General features: G+C 41.4%; 1 protein-coding gene across 3 annotated transcripts in view; it reads right to left on the minus strand.

The window, feature by feature from the left end:
- Nucleotides 1–15,465, minus strand: part of Ace2 (angiotensin converting enzyme 2) — a 47,394-nt gene that overhangs the window by 2,211 nt on the left and 29,718 nt on the right. For all 3 annotated transcript variants that reach the window (XM_039099655.2, XM_039099654.2, NM_001012006.2), the window contains 8 exons: nt 14,826–14,970; nt 13,278–13,376; nt 12,039–12,161; nt 11,458–11,630; nt 9,832–9,890; nt 6,664–6,764; nt 3,629–3,745; nt 551–745 (listed from right to left, as the gene is read on the minus strand). In XM_039099655.2, coding sequence (XP_038955583.1) covers nt 551–745; nt 3,629–3,745; nt 6,664–6,764; nt 9,832–9,890; nt 11,458–11,630; nt 12,039–12,161; nt 13,278–13,376; nt 14,826–14,970 — 1,012 coding nt within the window. The remainder of the gene's footprint in view (nt 1–550; nt 746–3,628; nt 3,746–6,663; nt 6,765–9,831; nt 9,891–11,457; nt 11,631–12,038; nt 12,162–13,277; nt 13,377–14,825; nt 14,971–15,465) is intronic.

A 15,465-nucleotide genomic window follows, 5' to 3' on the forward strand; every position in this document is an offset into this window, starting at 1 on the left:
CAGGTGATACAAAATACTAACTTATTTGATAAATCCAACAAGAGTCAATACTTTCTCAAGTCAGGAACTAGAAGTCAGGTCTCTGGTGACTAAAACCCTCAATCATCTCAGCTCTAGAACAAATTAGAGGGTGCCTGGCCATGAGCTCAAATGATACATTTGAGTTTCCCAAAGAGGAATAAACGTAAAGAGTAGTAGTTTGGGTGACATTATGCTTCATGCTCCATGACAGCCAGTCCTCTGTGGGTGAAGCAAGACTCATCAGTGAGAACAATGCTTTACTGAGTTTTCAGTCAGAGTATGACACTGTGGAGAGAATGCACTTGACTATAGCATTCCAATAAACCTCAGGCTAGACATCTAATATGTGAGCTTGCTAGGGTGGTAAAGAACTGCTAACATCTGCTATGTTTCTAAAGGATATATTAGAATATTTAGGTAGACTTATTACAAATAAGTAATTGTCCTGTGTGTATAGAGTGCTATTTGCTGAAATTTTTCCAATTCGTGCATTCTAAAAAGACAGATACATCTAGGAAAGGACACTTACTTCTTTCGACCTTTGATCCCAGTGACGATCAGGATAACAATGCCAACCACTACCGTTCCCATCACGACACCAAAAATAATCAGCCATATGGTGACAGGAGGCTCGTAAGGTGGCTTAAGTGTTGGGTAGATCCCCAGAAACTCCAGGCTGTTATCATTCAGACCAAAAATATCATTGATACGGCCCCGAGACATCCTATTTGCAAAAGAGAATGTAGTAAAGGGGATGCTTAGACCAAATAAAATTCTGCACCGTTATTTTCTCCTTATATCCGGGTTCCCAAAGGGAACCTTGTCATAAGAATGTACAACAGAACTTTGTGCAATGGCGCATGCCTGTAAAGCCAGTGGTTTAGAATAAGGACTACACGAATTTGAGGTCAACCAGGTCTGCATAGCGAGATCCAGGACAGCCAGGGGAACATAGCAAGCCAGTCTTTTTCAAAGCCACAAAAATATACACCTAAAATAACAATAAAATTGAAGTAGATTGGGTCAACGAAGAGATATAAAGATTTGACAGTGACATTTCTTTCATACCTGGTAACCCGAATTAGGTTTATCAACAACCTCATTTGAAGTTTGAGTTAAAAATTTATAAAGGGGTTGAGGGAAGGAGGCCTAGAGAGATGACTCAGCGGTTAAGAGTTTTTGCGTGGCTCTTCCAGAGGACCTGGGTTTGGGCAGCTCACAAAAGTGCCTATAACTCCAGCCCCAGGGGATGCAAAGCCCTCTTCTTATTGCCTCCCAGGCACTGCTCACATGCAGTACACATACAAACATGTAGGCTCACACACTAAAACGTTAAGAGAATAAAGTTATCATACAAATTAATAGGTTTCATTATAAAAAGAAAATTTTAGAATGAACAAATAGCTTAGTATTTATCATATATAGGTTCTGCATTTTAAAGTTAAAAGTAGCATGTTCCGAAAGAATTTCTCGGCCTTCAGCGTACATCTAAAGTAAGTACAGACAGCCAAGCAGTGGCGGTGCAGGCCTTTAATCCCAACATTCAGGAGGCAGAGGCAGATAGAGCTCTGTAAGTCTGAGGCCAGCCTGATCTACAGAGTGAGCTGTAGGACAGTCAAGGCTACACAGAGAAACCCTGTCTTAAAAAAAATGAATTGTTTTTTCTAAATGACCTTACAGCAAACAGCGGAAAAGCATAATTGACTAAGCCCTCTTTATAAATGAATCTTATCCTCTACCCAAATCACTGAAGGAGTTGTCCAAGTAAAAGGAACTGACATTTGAAAGCAGCATCGCAGCTGAACATGAGGAAGAGACCTCTGCATTTCTCAAGCACTAAGATGATAAGTAGCTGAAGTTGACGGACTAGGAAGGATGAAGATGATTTACAACAAAAACAATATAATGGAGGGACATTTTGGTTCATAGACTAAAGTGTCTGGCGCCACAGCTTCCTATTGAAGGGTGTAGCTCAAGTGACAAGGTCAGATTGCATCAGAGAGGACAAATAGCCACACAGAATCAGCCACAAGCTCTGGCAACCTCAAGAGTTTCTCAAGTCATTTTACAAGAGTCATTTCCTGAAGAAAAAAGAAAGTCTGAGATTCCCAGTAGCTTATACCTTGGAATCCAGGAAAAGACAGCACTTTTATGACAATCTCAGCCAGCATTTTGTCTAAGACTGATATTACCCTTTTTGGAGGAGGAGAATGAATCTTTGGGTACAATTCACACACCTCAATCAGGCCAAATTTTGTAGGCACACCCTATTCAGCAGCTCTGAAATCTGGTCTGAAGGGTAAATAGAATTCCTGGTATAGCACAATATCGCCATCTAGTGAGCTGTCAGGTACAGGAAATTTATTAAGCCTTTTGCTTCCTCCCTCCTTCCTCCAACCCCCTCCTTTTTAAGTGAGAAAGAGAACCGTTCATCTTCCATTCCTACTATCTTGTTTAAAAGAGCTGAGGAAGTCTGAACAAGTTATTTCTTACGAGTGATCACTGCTCCATGGTAAATTCCTCTCTTGGTGTAAAAAGAACCTAATATTTACCTTCCTTATTTCCTGCTTTGGGCGGTTCAATAACTCTTTCATAATGTCCCCGTAAAAATGGTGGCAGTGTGTGCCCATTTCTTGTCTGCACTTCAAGCATGCTAGTCAAGCTTCCTTTAACCAAAAATGATTTCCCTTGCTTTATCTGAGACCAATGTCGAACTAGAGAGGCTAGGGAATGGATATCACCAGAAAGACTTCTTGGCCAGTGACTAGTGAGAAGTGGTCAAACTCTGAGCTCCCTCAGTTCTCTGCTGAGACATTTCAGGTGCACATTCTGCCATATCCCAGAGTTGTCTGACAGGACTGCCTAGCAGAGAGTCTAGCTGCTGACGATGATAGCTTGTTTGAGATCTTGGAATCTGTCACCATTCACCAGGTCTTTGTCTTCTGTCCACAGTTTCTGTAGGAAAAAGTCCATGCTTCTCAGCACGGCCTCCCATATCAAGTGCTTATGCCTAAACCATTGTCTAAAGGCCTGCACCCGGGCAGTCCCCAATGCAAAGCAGTTTCCTGCTGTTGAATTGTGATAGAATTAAAATCCAAGTTTGTGCAGCCCAAGAGAGGGTTCTGCCAGTAAAATGCCCACTGTCCAAGCATGAGGACCTGAGTTTTGATGCCCAGCACACACATAAAAAAGCTGGGTGTCGTAGCACCTAGCACGTCTCCACTCCAACGCTGGAAGTTGGGGGAGATGGGCAGATCCTAGAAGTTCACTTGCTAGTCCAGCTGAATTGATTAGCATTGGGTTTAGTAAGATACCATGTCTCTAAAAACAAGGTGGTGATGAATCAAAAAAGACAGCTATGTCAACCTCTGGCTTCTACAAGTATAACCATGTCGCAGGTACACACCCATACGCAAATGCATACATTTACCACACATACCACTCACCACCTCAGCCACAAGAATAACCCATGTTTTGAGATGAGGTAAAAGACATAAATGACTTTGAACAATGTCCAGCACACAAAAATATTGCAGGGAATGTAAGCTATTGGGGCATTAGCTAACCCCTTCATCTTTATATGGTTTGTTTGAAAGTAAAATGTCACCTGATGGCCTCTTCAACTTCACTTCTGGGAATGATGTCAGACACATTTTTGGGTGAAGTGACAAAGAAGTTGAAGGAGACTCTTGGTTTCAAATCACTCACCCATACGTCTGCCTCCCTGTGGGGGGAAAACAAAAGAAACATTTTTCTTCTTTCCTAATAAGAGAACACAGTAAAGAAAGGAAGTACTCCCCCTGCTAGTGGAATAGAGAGTAAAACAACGTTCCTGAATGAGGAGACACAGGATAGGGAAAACAGTAGAAGGATAGAATTGACTAAAAGTCTTTACACTATCCAAAGCACAAAGAATCAATTGCCCAAGAGTTGTAGTAGCCCACGTCCCAGGCATGGTGATGCATGCTTTAATTCCAGCACTGAGGAGACAAAGCTACAAATCAAACTCCGGGACAGCCAGGGCTGTTGCACAGAGAAACTCTGTCTTAAAAACAGAACCAGTGCGAGAGAGAGAGAGATCACCTTTTGATATCGTTTTTTTTCCAACTACCGCATAAAACCTACATCTGTTCAATTCTTTATAATGTCAACCTAAAACAGTAAGAGAATCAAGAATGCTAGGCAGTGGTGGCACATATCTTTAATCCCAGCACTCAGGAGGCAGAGGCAGAGAGATGTCTATGAGTTCAAAGCCAGCCTGGTTCATAGAGTAAGTTCCAGAACAATGAGCAATCCAGCAATACACAGAGAAACCCTGTCTCAACAAATGAGAGAGAGAGAGAGAGAGAGAGAGAGAGAGAGAGAGAGAGAGAGAGAGAGAGAGAGTCATTGGTGATCTAGGAATATGAGACCATGGTGGACAGTAATGTTTCAGTGTCATAGTCAGAGATAGAATGTTAACATTCTCTGCCTTGACTCTACCCAGCAAGTGTTGTGTAGCATCTACAGATGTAGGTAAAAGTAGGGATCACTACCCAGTGTGACAAAGCAATGCTCACATAGCTCCTGGAGTGATCCTAGTAAAAACTAAGGTAGATCATGTGGAGATCTATAGTCTTTGAATAACTACTTGACCATCTCAAAAGCCTACGTCTATGCAATGGCCTTGAGGCCACAATGAACTTTCTGTGCTCACTTTTACCCACCTATCCTGCCCTAACACTGTCCTGACCCCCATCATCTATTTGTCCTCTAGTAGGTGCTTTCCCACCCACAATGGCCTTGCTGTTCCATTGGCATGCAATGGCTATTACCTCATTGGACTTTGTGCCTGTTGCTGCCCTGCCTGAACACTTTCTCCCATTGTCCGCACTGTTGACTTTTCTGCTTCTCTCCCTACTTCTTAATGTTAGTGGTGTCCTTTCTAATTGCTAACTCACTTAAAGTTAAACATTCCCCCAGCCTCATTCCTCTTTCTGTCCTATTGTGTGTGTTTCCTCTATAGCAAACATTTACCTCTCTCTCTCTCTCTCTCTCTCTCTCTCTCTCTCTCTCTCTCTCTCTTTCTCTCTCTCCCCTACTTTACTTCTTTTTTTTATTATTATTAACTTGAGTATTTCTTATATACATTTCAAGTGTTATTCCCTTTCCCGGTTTCCGGGCAAACATCCCCCTAATCCCTCCCCCTCCCCTTCTTTATGGGTGTTCCCCTCCCCATCCTCCCCCCATTGCCGCCCTCCCCCCAACAGTCTAGTTCACTGGGGGTTCAGTCTTAGCAGGACCCAGGGCTTCCCCTTCCACTGGTGCTCTTACTAGGCTATTCATTGCTACCTATGAGGTCAGAGTCCAGGGTCAGTCCATGTATAGTCTTTAGGTAGTGGCTTAGTCCCTGGAAGCTCTGGTTGCTTGGCATTGTTGTACATATGGGGTCTCGAGCCCCTTCAAGCTCTTCCAGTTCTTTCTCTGATTCCTTCAACGGGGGTCCTATTCTCAGTTCAGTGGTTTGCTGCTGGCATTCGCCTCTGTATTTGCTGTATTCTGGCTGTGTCTCTCAGGAGCGATCTACATCCGGCTCCTGTCGGTCTGCACTTCTTTGCTTCATCCATCTTGTCTAATTGGGTGGCTGTATATGTATGGGCCACATGTGGGGCAGGCTCTGAATGGGTGTTCCTTCAGTCTCTGTTTTAATCTTTGCCTCTCTCTTCCCTGCCAAGGGTATTCTTGTTCCCCTTTTAAAGAAGGAGTGAAGCATTCACATTTTGATCATCCGTCTTGATTTTCATTTGTTCTAGGTGTCTAGGGTAATTCAAGCATTTGGGCTAATAGCCACTTATCAATGAGTGCATACCGTGTATGTCTTTCTGTGATTGGGTTAGCTCACCTACTTTACTTCTAATGGTGGGATGAGAGTGTATGGAGGGAGAGACAAAGAGAGATGGACAGAGAGATACAGAGACAGAGAGATAGATAAATAGAGACAGAGAGAAAGAGAGAGATGTTTAATAACAAAAATGTTGATGCCATCTACAAGTTAAACCGCAAACATCTTAAAAGGAAGGGACCCAAATTCCAGGATGCCAAATAAAATTCTGGACTATGCTTATGCCAACAACCCTAGTTTAGATCAGTAGATCCCAAATAAACAAGGCAACAATAGAAAAAGAGGTACAAGAGTAGGAGGAAGAAGAAGGGTTCAGTGGGAGTCCCATGAGAGAACTACAAAATGCAGTATGCAGTATATAAATTTATGAAATCATCATTCAAAAAATATAGAAACTAAAGTCTACTTGGATAGACTCCTTGATTTGATTTGAAGAAAGTTTAAGCATGTCTCCTCAGGCTCTAGAGTAGTGTAGCAGAGAGAGAGAGAGAGTTATGTATAGAACCTATCAAATTGTCTAGTCCTGAAATGACTTGACAACTCTGGAACAAGGTGATACCTGTGGGGGGATCCCCCCTTCTCAAGAGAGAAGGGGAGGGAGGAGTTGGGGAAAACCTGTGTGACGGGATACTTGGAGGAGAGGGGCTGATATTGGGGTGTAAAGTGAATAAATTAATAAATAATAATAATAATCACCACCACCACCACCACCATCACCATCATCATCATCATCATCGTCATCATCTAGCAAATCAACTTACCCAAAAGGAACTGTCTGGTTCTTTTCCCTTGAAAAATACTCTCTCATGGCATAGGCAACAGATGATCGGAATAGGTACATTTCGTTGTCGGTCCATTCATACTGCAAATTCAGATGATAGACACCACTCAATGGGGGGCATAGAACAGAGGGAAATGGGAAAGTCCTCATCACTATTCCAAGGATTCTGGCCATCAAGTCTTTGCCCTCCAGTGTGAGCAGGGATCAGCATTTGGTGGTTGGAATGGATTAAATTGACTATTAACTTTATATGAAAAGTTTCTGATTTCGACAATCTAGGATACGAACCAAGAATTTGCATATCTACTACCCCAGAAGGTGCTAATGCTGCTGGTCAGGCAACCATCCCTGTTTCAGGAACCAAGGGGTCCATCGGTCCTTTCACTTTGGTTTACATGGATTGAAATACGAACCCTGAGGATAGATTTATAGATAGGAGACAACCCAAAGCTGCATGGTTTGCATGGACTGTCTGTATTTTGTAGGAAGCTCACCCTAGCTTTTACTGTTTCCATAGAAGTTCTCAAGGTATTTGAACCATACATGGTCATGCATGTTGCACTACCACCATCATTAGAGGTAAAGGCATTCGCTATTTCTTCCAGTGGATGGCAGTAGAGATCAATAAATGACAAAGGAGTTTCCTTTCTGCTTTCCCTTTCGAAGAAAAAGCAATACTGAAGCTTAGGAAAACACTGTTTTCACTCAAGCTTGGTTTTGCCCATATGTGAAATATAGGGTTTTTAATAACAATGGTCATATATAAATGTTGTTACTAGTAATTTTCTGGCTAGGACTTCCATATTCTAAAACACTGAAAAGCTAAATTCTTAAGATGATGCCATAGTTCCAGTTGATGTCTAACCCTAAAATGACTTGAGTTGGGCAGACACTCTGGCCCTGCTGCACATGGGCACAGAAAGTACATTTCATCAGTGATCAACTTTAGAATGTCACACCATCAAATTTGCCTGGAAAGGGAACATGGATGCAAATGCCAGACAAGAGACTCGAGAAGTTTCCTGATCTACCAGGAGTAATCTCAATGTATTAAGCCAAAGAAGAGCTAATCAAAGTATAATGAAGATAATGACGAAGATAAATATTCTTGTGAGCCTGCAGTGCACATTGAGAAATGGGAATTTGAACTTGGAGTTGAGAAGCAATGGACTTGTGTTTCTATAATTGCTGTCGGATAGCCGGCACTTTTCTAATGAGAGACAGAAAAGGAGCGGATCCTGATGGGAGGGGTAGCGGGAGATCAGTGAGGAGAAACTCTAATCAGAATATAATGTATGAGAAAAGACTATTGTCAATAAGAGGGGGGAATTGCTTTCTTGTATTTTCACTTTGAAATGCTTGTGTTATGTATATTGGTATCTTATTTATCTATAAAATATAGCAAAATTTGTCAAGTCTTGGGAACTATTTAACTTTTCAGGAAATGGAGAGGGAGAAACTGAGTCTTTGGATCTATACACTGACACGTCAGTCTTCTGTAGCACATTGGACTGTTTTATCTGATTGTCCCAGGGTTCTAGGACACACCCAAGTTGTTCATCCAATCTACCCGAGACAACATGTTCTCTCCCCTTTCCTAATCAAAGCTGCCATTGAAAGGAGACTATTTGGAAAGAGAAAGGGGAAAAGTGAAGGTGGGGTGGGGAAGAGAGTACATGAAGGAACAAATTATCATCAAAGCAAATTATGTAAATGTATGAAAATCTCCCAATGAATCCCACTTTGAACAATTATTACATACTAATAAAATTGTCTTTCTTAAAGGCTTGTGCTTTCCAGGGCTAGATCAAGTGAGATAGATGTTCGGGGGAGAGTGATAACTAAATCTATAAATAATAAGATTCTCTATTAAATATTTTGTTACTGGGGGAGGGGATGGGCCGTGTTATGGACAGGAAACCGGGAAAGGGAATAACATTTGAAATGCAAATAAAGGAATATATCCAATAAAAATAAAATAAATAAAATGAAAAAATATATTTTGTTACACAAAAGTGTACAAATCTTTAAGTCAATGATTCTCAAATGTGCCTGTACTTAGAATTTCTGGGAAAATTTAAAACTCCTTACATTTTAAAAATGCACTTATTTTTAGGTGTATGAGTGTTTTGCTCATACCATGTGCGTGCCTGGTGCCTGTGGAGATCAAAATAGGGCACAAGAACCCCTGTAACTGGGGTTACAAATAGTTGTGAGCCACCATGGGGGTGCAGCGAACCGGGATTCTCTGCTAAAGCCACAAGTGCTCTTAACTGCCAAGTCATCACACCAGCTCCAGATTTAAAAACTCTTAATGAGGCTGGGGGGGGGGGGATGGTGGTGCATGCCTTTAATCTCAGCACTTAGAAGTCTTTCTGGGAGTTCGAGGTCAATCTCATCTACATAGTGTGTTCCAGGCCAGCTGTAACTACACAGTGAGACTCAAACGAAAAGCAAACTCTGAATGCTCAAATCACGGTGCCACACTCCAGAACAATCAAACCAGCATCTCTGGAGGTGTAGCCATGCTCTCAGATTCTGAAGACTTCCCATGCGGTTCCAATGTTGAGCCAAGTTTGAGACTCTGAGTTTCCCAGTCACTCCAATGTATGCAAACCACATGGAGGACTTACAAAAATAGGAATCCTGATTAAGCAAGTCCAGGGCTGGGACCTGAGATGCTACACTTTTAAATTAAGCTCCAAGATTTGAAATTTTTTTTCCAAAACCAGACAGTTAATAAAACAAGAATGTAAATGATTAAGGAAACAAAATCAACCAAAAACCTAAGAAAAGAAACAACCCCTCATCCTATAACCATGACCTTGTCTTTCAATACAAGTCATGGTGATGAGTCAATTGGGGAGGGGGCTGTTTGACAATTACAGTACAGATGTTTCAGTGCAGATCTTCACAACGCACTCAAGTGAACAGTAGATATTGCCTATCCAATAAGAGATAGATTACAAAGAAAAAGAAGGGAGGGAGAGAGAGAGGGAAGAAGAAAAGAGTCAGTTGAAGGGCAGAGTCTTACAGTTTTAAGTGAACCACGTGGCCTCTCTCTTTCTTTAGGCCACACTGGAATGAGATTTCAAGGGAAGAGAATGCACTGAGGAAAAGTGAAATCACCATATAGAACAATACTCACCGCATTTTTCCCAAGAGCTGATTTTAGGCTTATCCTCACTTTAATGCTTTGGTCGGCATCTGGTTAAAGAGAAATTTCAGACAGCTGGTTTAGATGACAGACTGATCACACATTGATTTTTCTCCCTTTTCAAGATTGCAGTAAGGTAATAGCAATGGGGTCTTTTAAAGGGTACAGACACCGCTTTTACAAAATGAGGAATGACGAGAAATGATGAGAAACTGGCAACTGCTTTCTGAGCGATTCATAAGTCACTGCTTAATGTGTACACAGAGATTACTGGTCAAAATAGAGAGAACCCCAGAGAAAGCTTGGGATTCTGATGCAGCTGAGGTGGAAAGAGAATGGGAAATTGGTACTGAGATTTTGGTTAAAGCCACGTCGGAGATGGCATGGTCCTGCACACCATCATCGCTTACTCAGATAGCCAATTGGAACTTGTTCTTCTACAGAACAAGACGTAAACCTGGAAAGAAGATATGAAACCCAGGAAACGGGATTCAACCCAGAAGAACCAGGAGGTGATTCTGAAGGATGGTTATGGTCAATGCTAAGATAAAAGTATGTAATACTCCAAGGGGAAGTTGCTAGGGGAAAAAATGGAGGCTGAAAAAATAGATAAATTCTACTAGTTGGTAATAAAGAAATGCTCTGTTTGCATGCCAAAACCCGGAGTGAGTAGAAATTCTGATACAGACAAGCCACTTAAGAAAGGACACAGCATAGTGTGTTACTTGGCTGTGCAGGTGGCCAGACATAAATATTGATAACTGCCTTACTAAACATCCCATGATTGAACAGTGGAGGTGGAAGAGGAGCTGGGAGAGGCATTCTAACGTTGATTATAAGACAGCAAAAGAAACAAGGTTTAAGAGTTATGAAAGTGACTGTCAGAAACACCTGGTCTAACTGACGACAGTGTTTGTCTTACAAGAGCATCTTAGTTAGGTTTTGTTGCTATTATTGTTTTTGTTTTGTTTTTTGGTCAGCTTGACACAGAGTTAGCTGGGAAGATAAACCTTAATTTAAAAAAAAATGCCTCCATTCGATGGGCTTGTGGGACATTTTCCTGAATCATTGATGTGTGAGGTCCCAGCACACTGTGGGAAATGACATCCCCGGGAAAAAATCAAGCTGAGCAAACCATGGAGAGCAAGCCAGTTAGTCTGCCTCCAAGGCCCCTCTTCAATTCCAGCCTCCAGATTACTGCTTTGAGTGCCTGATGATGAACTGTAATCTATAAGCTGAAATAGACCTCTCCATGTTGCTTTTGGTTATAGTGTCTTCATCACAGCAATGGAAAGCAATCTAGGACAAAGAGCCAGGTTCAAAGGCAGTAGGAGAGTGCTAGACTCTTTTTTTTTCCCAGGAGCTGGGGACCGAACCCAGGGCCTTGCACGTGCTAGGCAAGCGCTCTACCACTGAGCTTAAATCCCCAACCCCAAGTGCTAGACTCTTAATGTGAGGGTGAGCCTAATGAGAACACTCAACAGAGTTTGTGACACAGTCTAAAGAAGAGGAACACAGATTGAACTGTGCCACAACCCCTGCCAGGCTATAGCTAAAGGCCACTAAGAGAAGCAAACAAGGAACATTGCACAACGTGTGTGCAGTCAGTGAACTCACATGGGCTCCAGTCAGTGCTCCACCCCACAGTCGAATTCCTGTTCTGCTCTTTCAGCCAGACAAACAATGGTTGGAAGTAATTGAGCAGTGGTTTTACATCCATATTCCTTGATCCTACCACATTTTCCAAGGCTAGGGTCCAGGGCCCTGAGTTTCCAAGACTCAGCATATTGCTACATGCAAAAAGAAAACAGAATGTGGGTCATCTTTAAGGGTTCCAGGTGGGCACACCTTTGCACCTATACTCTTTATACTTCTGTTGGAATTGCCTGAAGTTTCTTCTGGCAGACTGTGAAAATAAGGCATATTTTCAGAGGGATTCAAAATTGCTTCCAATTGTTCAAAAGAGAGCCCTGAAGTTATCACATAGAGACAAGAGGTGGCCCATCCAGGTATCTCATGACCAAGATTCCTGTCTCATTCCAAATTGAACATTTATTTTGTGATTGGTGGGGAGAATTCTGAAGTTCTAATTTTTCGGGAGTTGGGGGGATAGAGGAAGCAAATAAATTAAATCAGAGGCATGGAAATTAGTAATATGGGATGCTAAGAGAGGTTCAGCACTTTGAGGCATTTCTTACAGCAACTTCTGCCCAGCTTCAGTGGAATTTGAGATGTCACATTTGTGTAGTGGGCCATCATGTTTAGCTGCTTGACAAAGAGCTTCTTGAAACTGGAATTGATAAATGGTCCTTGTGTAATATCTGTGCAAGTCACAAAGAAACAAACAAAAAGAAGGCTCATGTTTTATGGCTGTAGTAGAGTCATAGATCCAGGGAAATCCCTGACCCAAGTAATTAACACAGGTATTGGCTAAAAGTCTTTCTCCACCATGAACTTTTCAGATGCAGCACACAATATTTGTATTGCATATATTTAGTGATAGAGCAGTTTTTTCTACTATGTCACAGGTTATTCACATTTGGATTGCTATGCCAGAGTTATTTATAGTCCTTTCCTATAAAGTGGTATCAAGCTAGTCCTCATGCCAGGTAAATACATCCCCATTTTTACAGATCCAGAAGGTGAGCCCTGCACATGCCTGCATTCCAGCATTCAGGAATTCAAGGCCAGCCTGGGGCATATAGTATGTCTCTGCCTCAAACAGACAAAGTCAACAATAATAAAAACACTCCTTAGATGCATAATAAACTCTGCTAGCAATAAGATAGATTAAAAGGTTTTGTTTGTTTGTTTGTTTGTGTTTATTGTTTTTTTGTCAACTTGCTATAAGCTGGAGTCATCTAGGAATAAGGAACCTGAATTGAGGAAATGCTTTATTCAGATTGGCCTCTAAGCCAGTCTGTGAAATATTTTCTGGATAAATGATTGGTGTCGGAGGGCCCAGGGAGGCCCCAGCCCACTGGACGAGGTACTACCCCGTGAGCAGGTGGTCCTTTGAGGTACAAGAAGACAAGCTAAGCCAGCCATGAAGAGCAAGACAATAAGCAGGGTTCCTCCCCAGTTTCTGCTTCAGTTCCTGCCACTAGGTTCCTACCCTGCTTGAATTCCTGTCTTGGCTTCCCTCAATGACAGACTGTGATTGGGACAAAGCCAAATCTTCTCCAAGTTGCTTTTGATCATAGTATGTATCACAGCTATACAAAGCAAAGTAGGACAATCCTTAAACAATGGGCAAAAGATCTCACATCAGTTTATTTAACCCGATAACTGATAGTCTACATTAAACTTTGGGTAGGAGGGAGATAGAAAAGCCTTGTAATGGTCACTTCATTGACCCCTATTTAAGTTTCTGTTATTAGTTACAGCTATCCTTTAAGCCCTAGATAGTAAATAGAGAGGAGAAAAATGTCATTTACCGAATGAATGAGTAATCATTAGAGACATGGAACAGAGATGCAGGGTCACAGTATGTTTCATCATGAGGCAGAGGCTCCACCACACCAACGATCTCCCGCCTTGGGAAGAAAAGAAATACATTAGTTAGGGGTGGACCATCATGAGACGGGAGATCCCAGCTCAACTACAGCAGTTTCACCTGGCAATAGTATTTATATTGGAACTGACTCTCAGTTAAAACAAAATCATTGTAAAAACCCAGAAAGCAAAGTGTTTTGTGCACTTGCCTCATCTTGCCTTAATTCAACCAAAACCCACCATTGGAAATTATATATCTCTTCTAAAACACTAAGTTAAGAAAGTCCATAAAGTACATTGTATACCTATAAATATGCGGTGAGACACCTATAAATTCCTCTCAGGCATCCTATGTTATGTGCTCCTGTTGGACGGAATTTTGTAAAATTGAACTCTTACTCTTTTGGAAAGCCTACCAACCACTTTCCAATGGAGTTAATCCCTTAAGCTCCCTCAGCATCTGGGTCTTCTTTTAGTAATGCTTTATTCTCTTACATTTTATTAGTTATATAAAATAATGGTTCTTGTGACATCATACCTCTATGTACTATACTTTGTCATCTTCAAGTCCTTATTATCAGACCCTGCCATCCTTCCCACTGTTCCCTTTCCTGTACCTCGGAGGCCTCCTATTTATATCCACTGCTTTCGTTAATTCTTTACCATTTCTCTCCCTGGGCTGTGTGGCTTTTCACATGTAAACTCTTCCTTGTCACTGACACAAGAGCTCTGAGAGGAAGCAACTGTGTCTTAGTCATCTTTCGAGTTCTAGTAATAAGTCTGTGCAAGAATACTAAGGAGAAACTTCTCTTCTGATTGATAAGTGACCAAATGAGCAATCAACACATTGATGGATTACTTCAAAGATCTGATTCTATGATAATTAAATAAATTAGCAGGGACCCAGTCAGAAAATAGGTAGAAAAGCCACATAAGACTTTTTGGACTTTAGGTAAAAGGAATATAGTTTTGTCCTTTATTGTTGATATTTTTGTAGGCAACTTTAGCTCTTTGTGGACAGCTTTGCTTATACACAAACATTAGAAACACCACCTAGTTAATTCCACAATTCTTGTCTTACCTCTTGGAAAATGACTCTTGAGATAGTATCCTAGGAAATTATTTTAGGAACCATAAGCAAAGGGCTGAGAAAGGAAAGCAGGCCTCCTCCCCAAAGGCTATGTTATCAAGCATATCCGTACTCTAAGTAATGTGAAATGATCCCCCCCGGAAGTCTGGGACTCTGTGGACATGACTCAGGAAAGCAGAGGAGCCAAGGGATTTATCCACCAACAGGCCCATCTGTCATTGATTGAGACCCTGATAGGGATGACTTAGTATGTTAGCCCCTCCTGCCGTGTGTGTGTGTGTGTGTGTGTGTGTGTGTGTGTGTGTGTGTGTAGTGTAGGCTAGCAATGTGCTTTTAAGCTTTTAATTAAACACTAAACCCACGAGGAAACATTTTGCAGATTGCAAAGTCATTGACTTACTTCATCTCCCACCACTTTTTGGTCCACTGTTCTCTGGGAATTTTATCCTGAAAGACCATCCACCTCCACTTCTCTAACATGTAAGTAAATGGCAGCGTTCCAACAATTGTCAATGCCTGTTTGAGTAGGAAGTTTATTTCTGTTTCTGAAAGTAAAATGGAAAAGACCAAATATTAGGATGGAAATGAAAGCATGAGTTTTATAAGAGAACTTTCCCAATCCTAAGCTATTATTCCTCCCCAAAATAGACTTACTACAGGATAATTACATGAAAAATATTGGCAGGGGACATTAATAGTGTGTGTTATATGTTTATCCTCTCGGATGATGGATTTGGAATAGGCGAAAGCCCTATTCCAAGTAAGTAAACCCAAGTAAGTTAACTAATCCTTACTTTTTACTAGTTTCAACTGCCTTCTTTAAATATCCCCTTATCAGAGTTAATTAGGGCAATTTCATCTCTTTTCCAAGGCATACTGTTTATTCTTGAGAGCTGCATGTAGCCAGTGTCTGTTAATGTCTTATTCAAGACTGTATACCCAGTCCAGTGTCTGCTCTGTAATGCTCTTTTGTGAGTCCTTAGTAAATAAGCAAACATTAAACAGATGTGGTTAAACCTTGTAAACCAGGGCGGGGAGAT

Source organism: Rattus norvegicus, chromosome X, assembly GCF_036323735.1.
Source record: "Rattus norvegicus strain BN/NHsdMcwi chromosome X, GRCr8, whole genome shotgun sequence".
Classification (NCBI taxonomy): domain Eukaryota; kingdom Metazoa; phylum Chordata; class Mammalia; order Rodentia; family Muridae; genus Rattus; species Rattus norvegicus.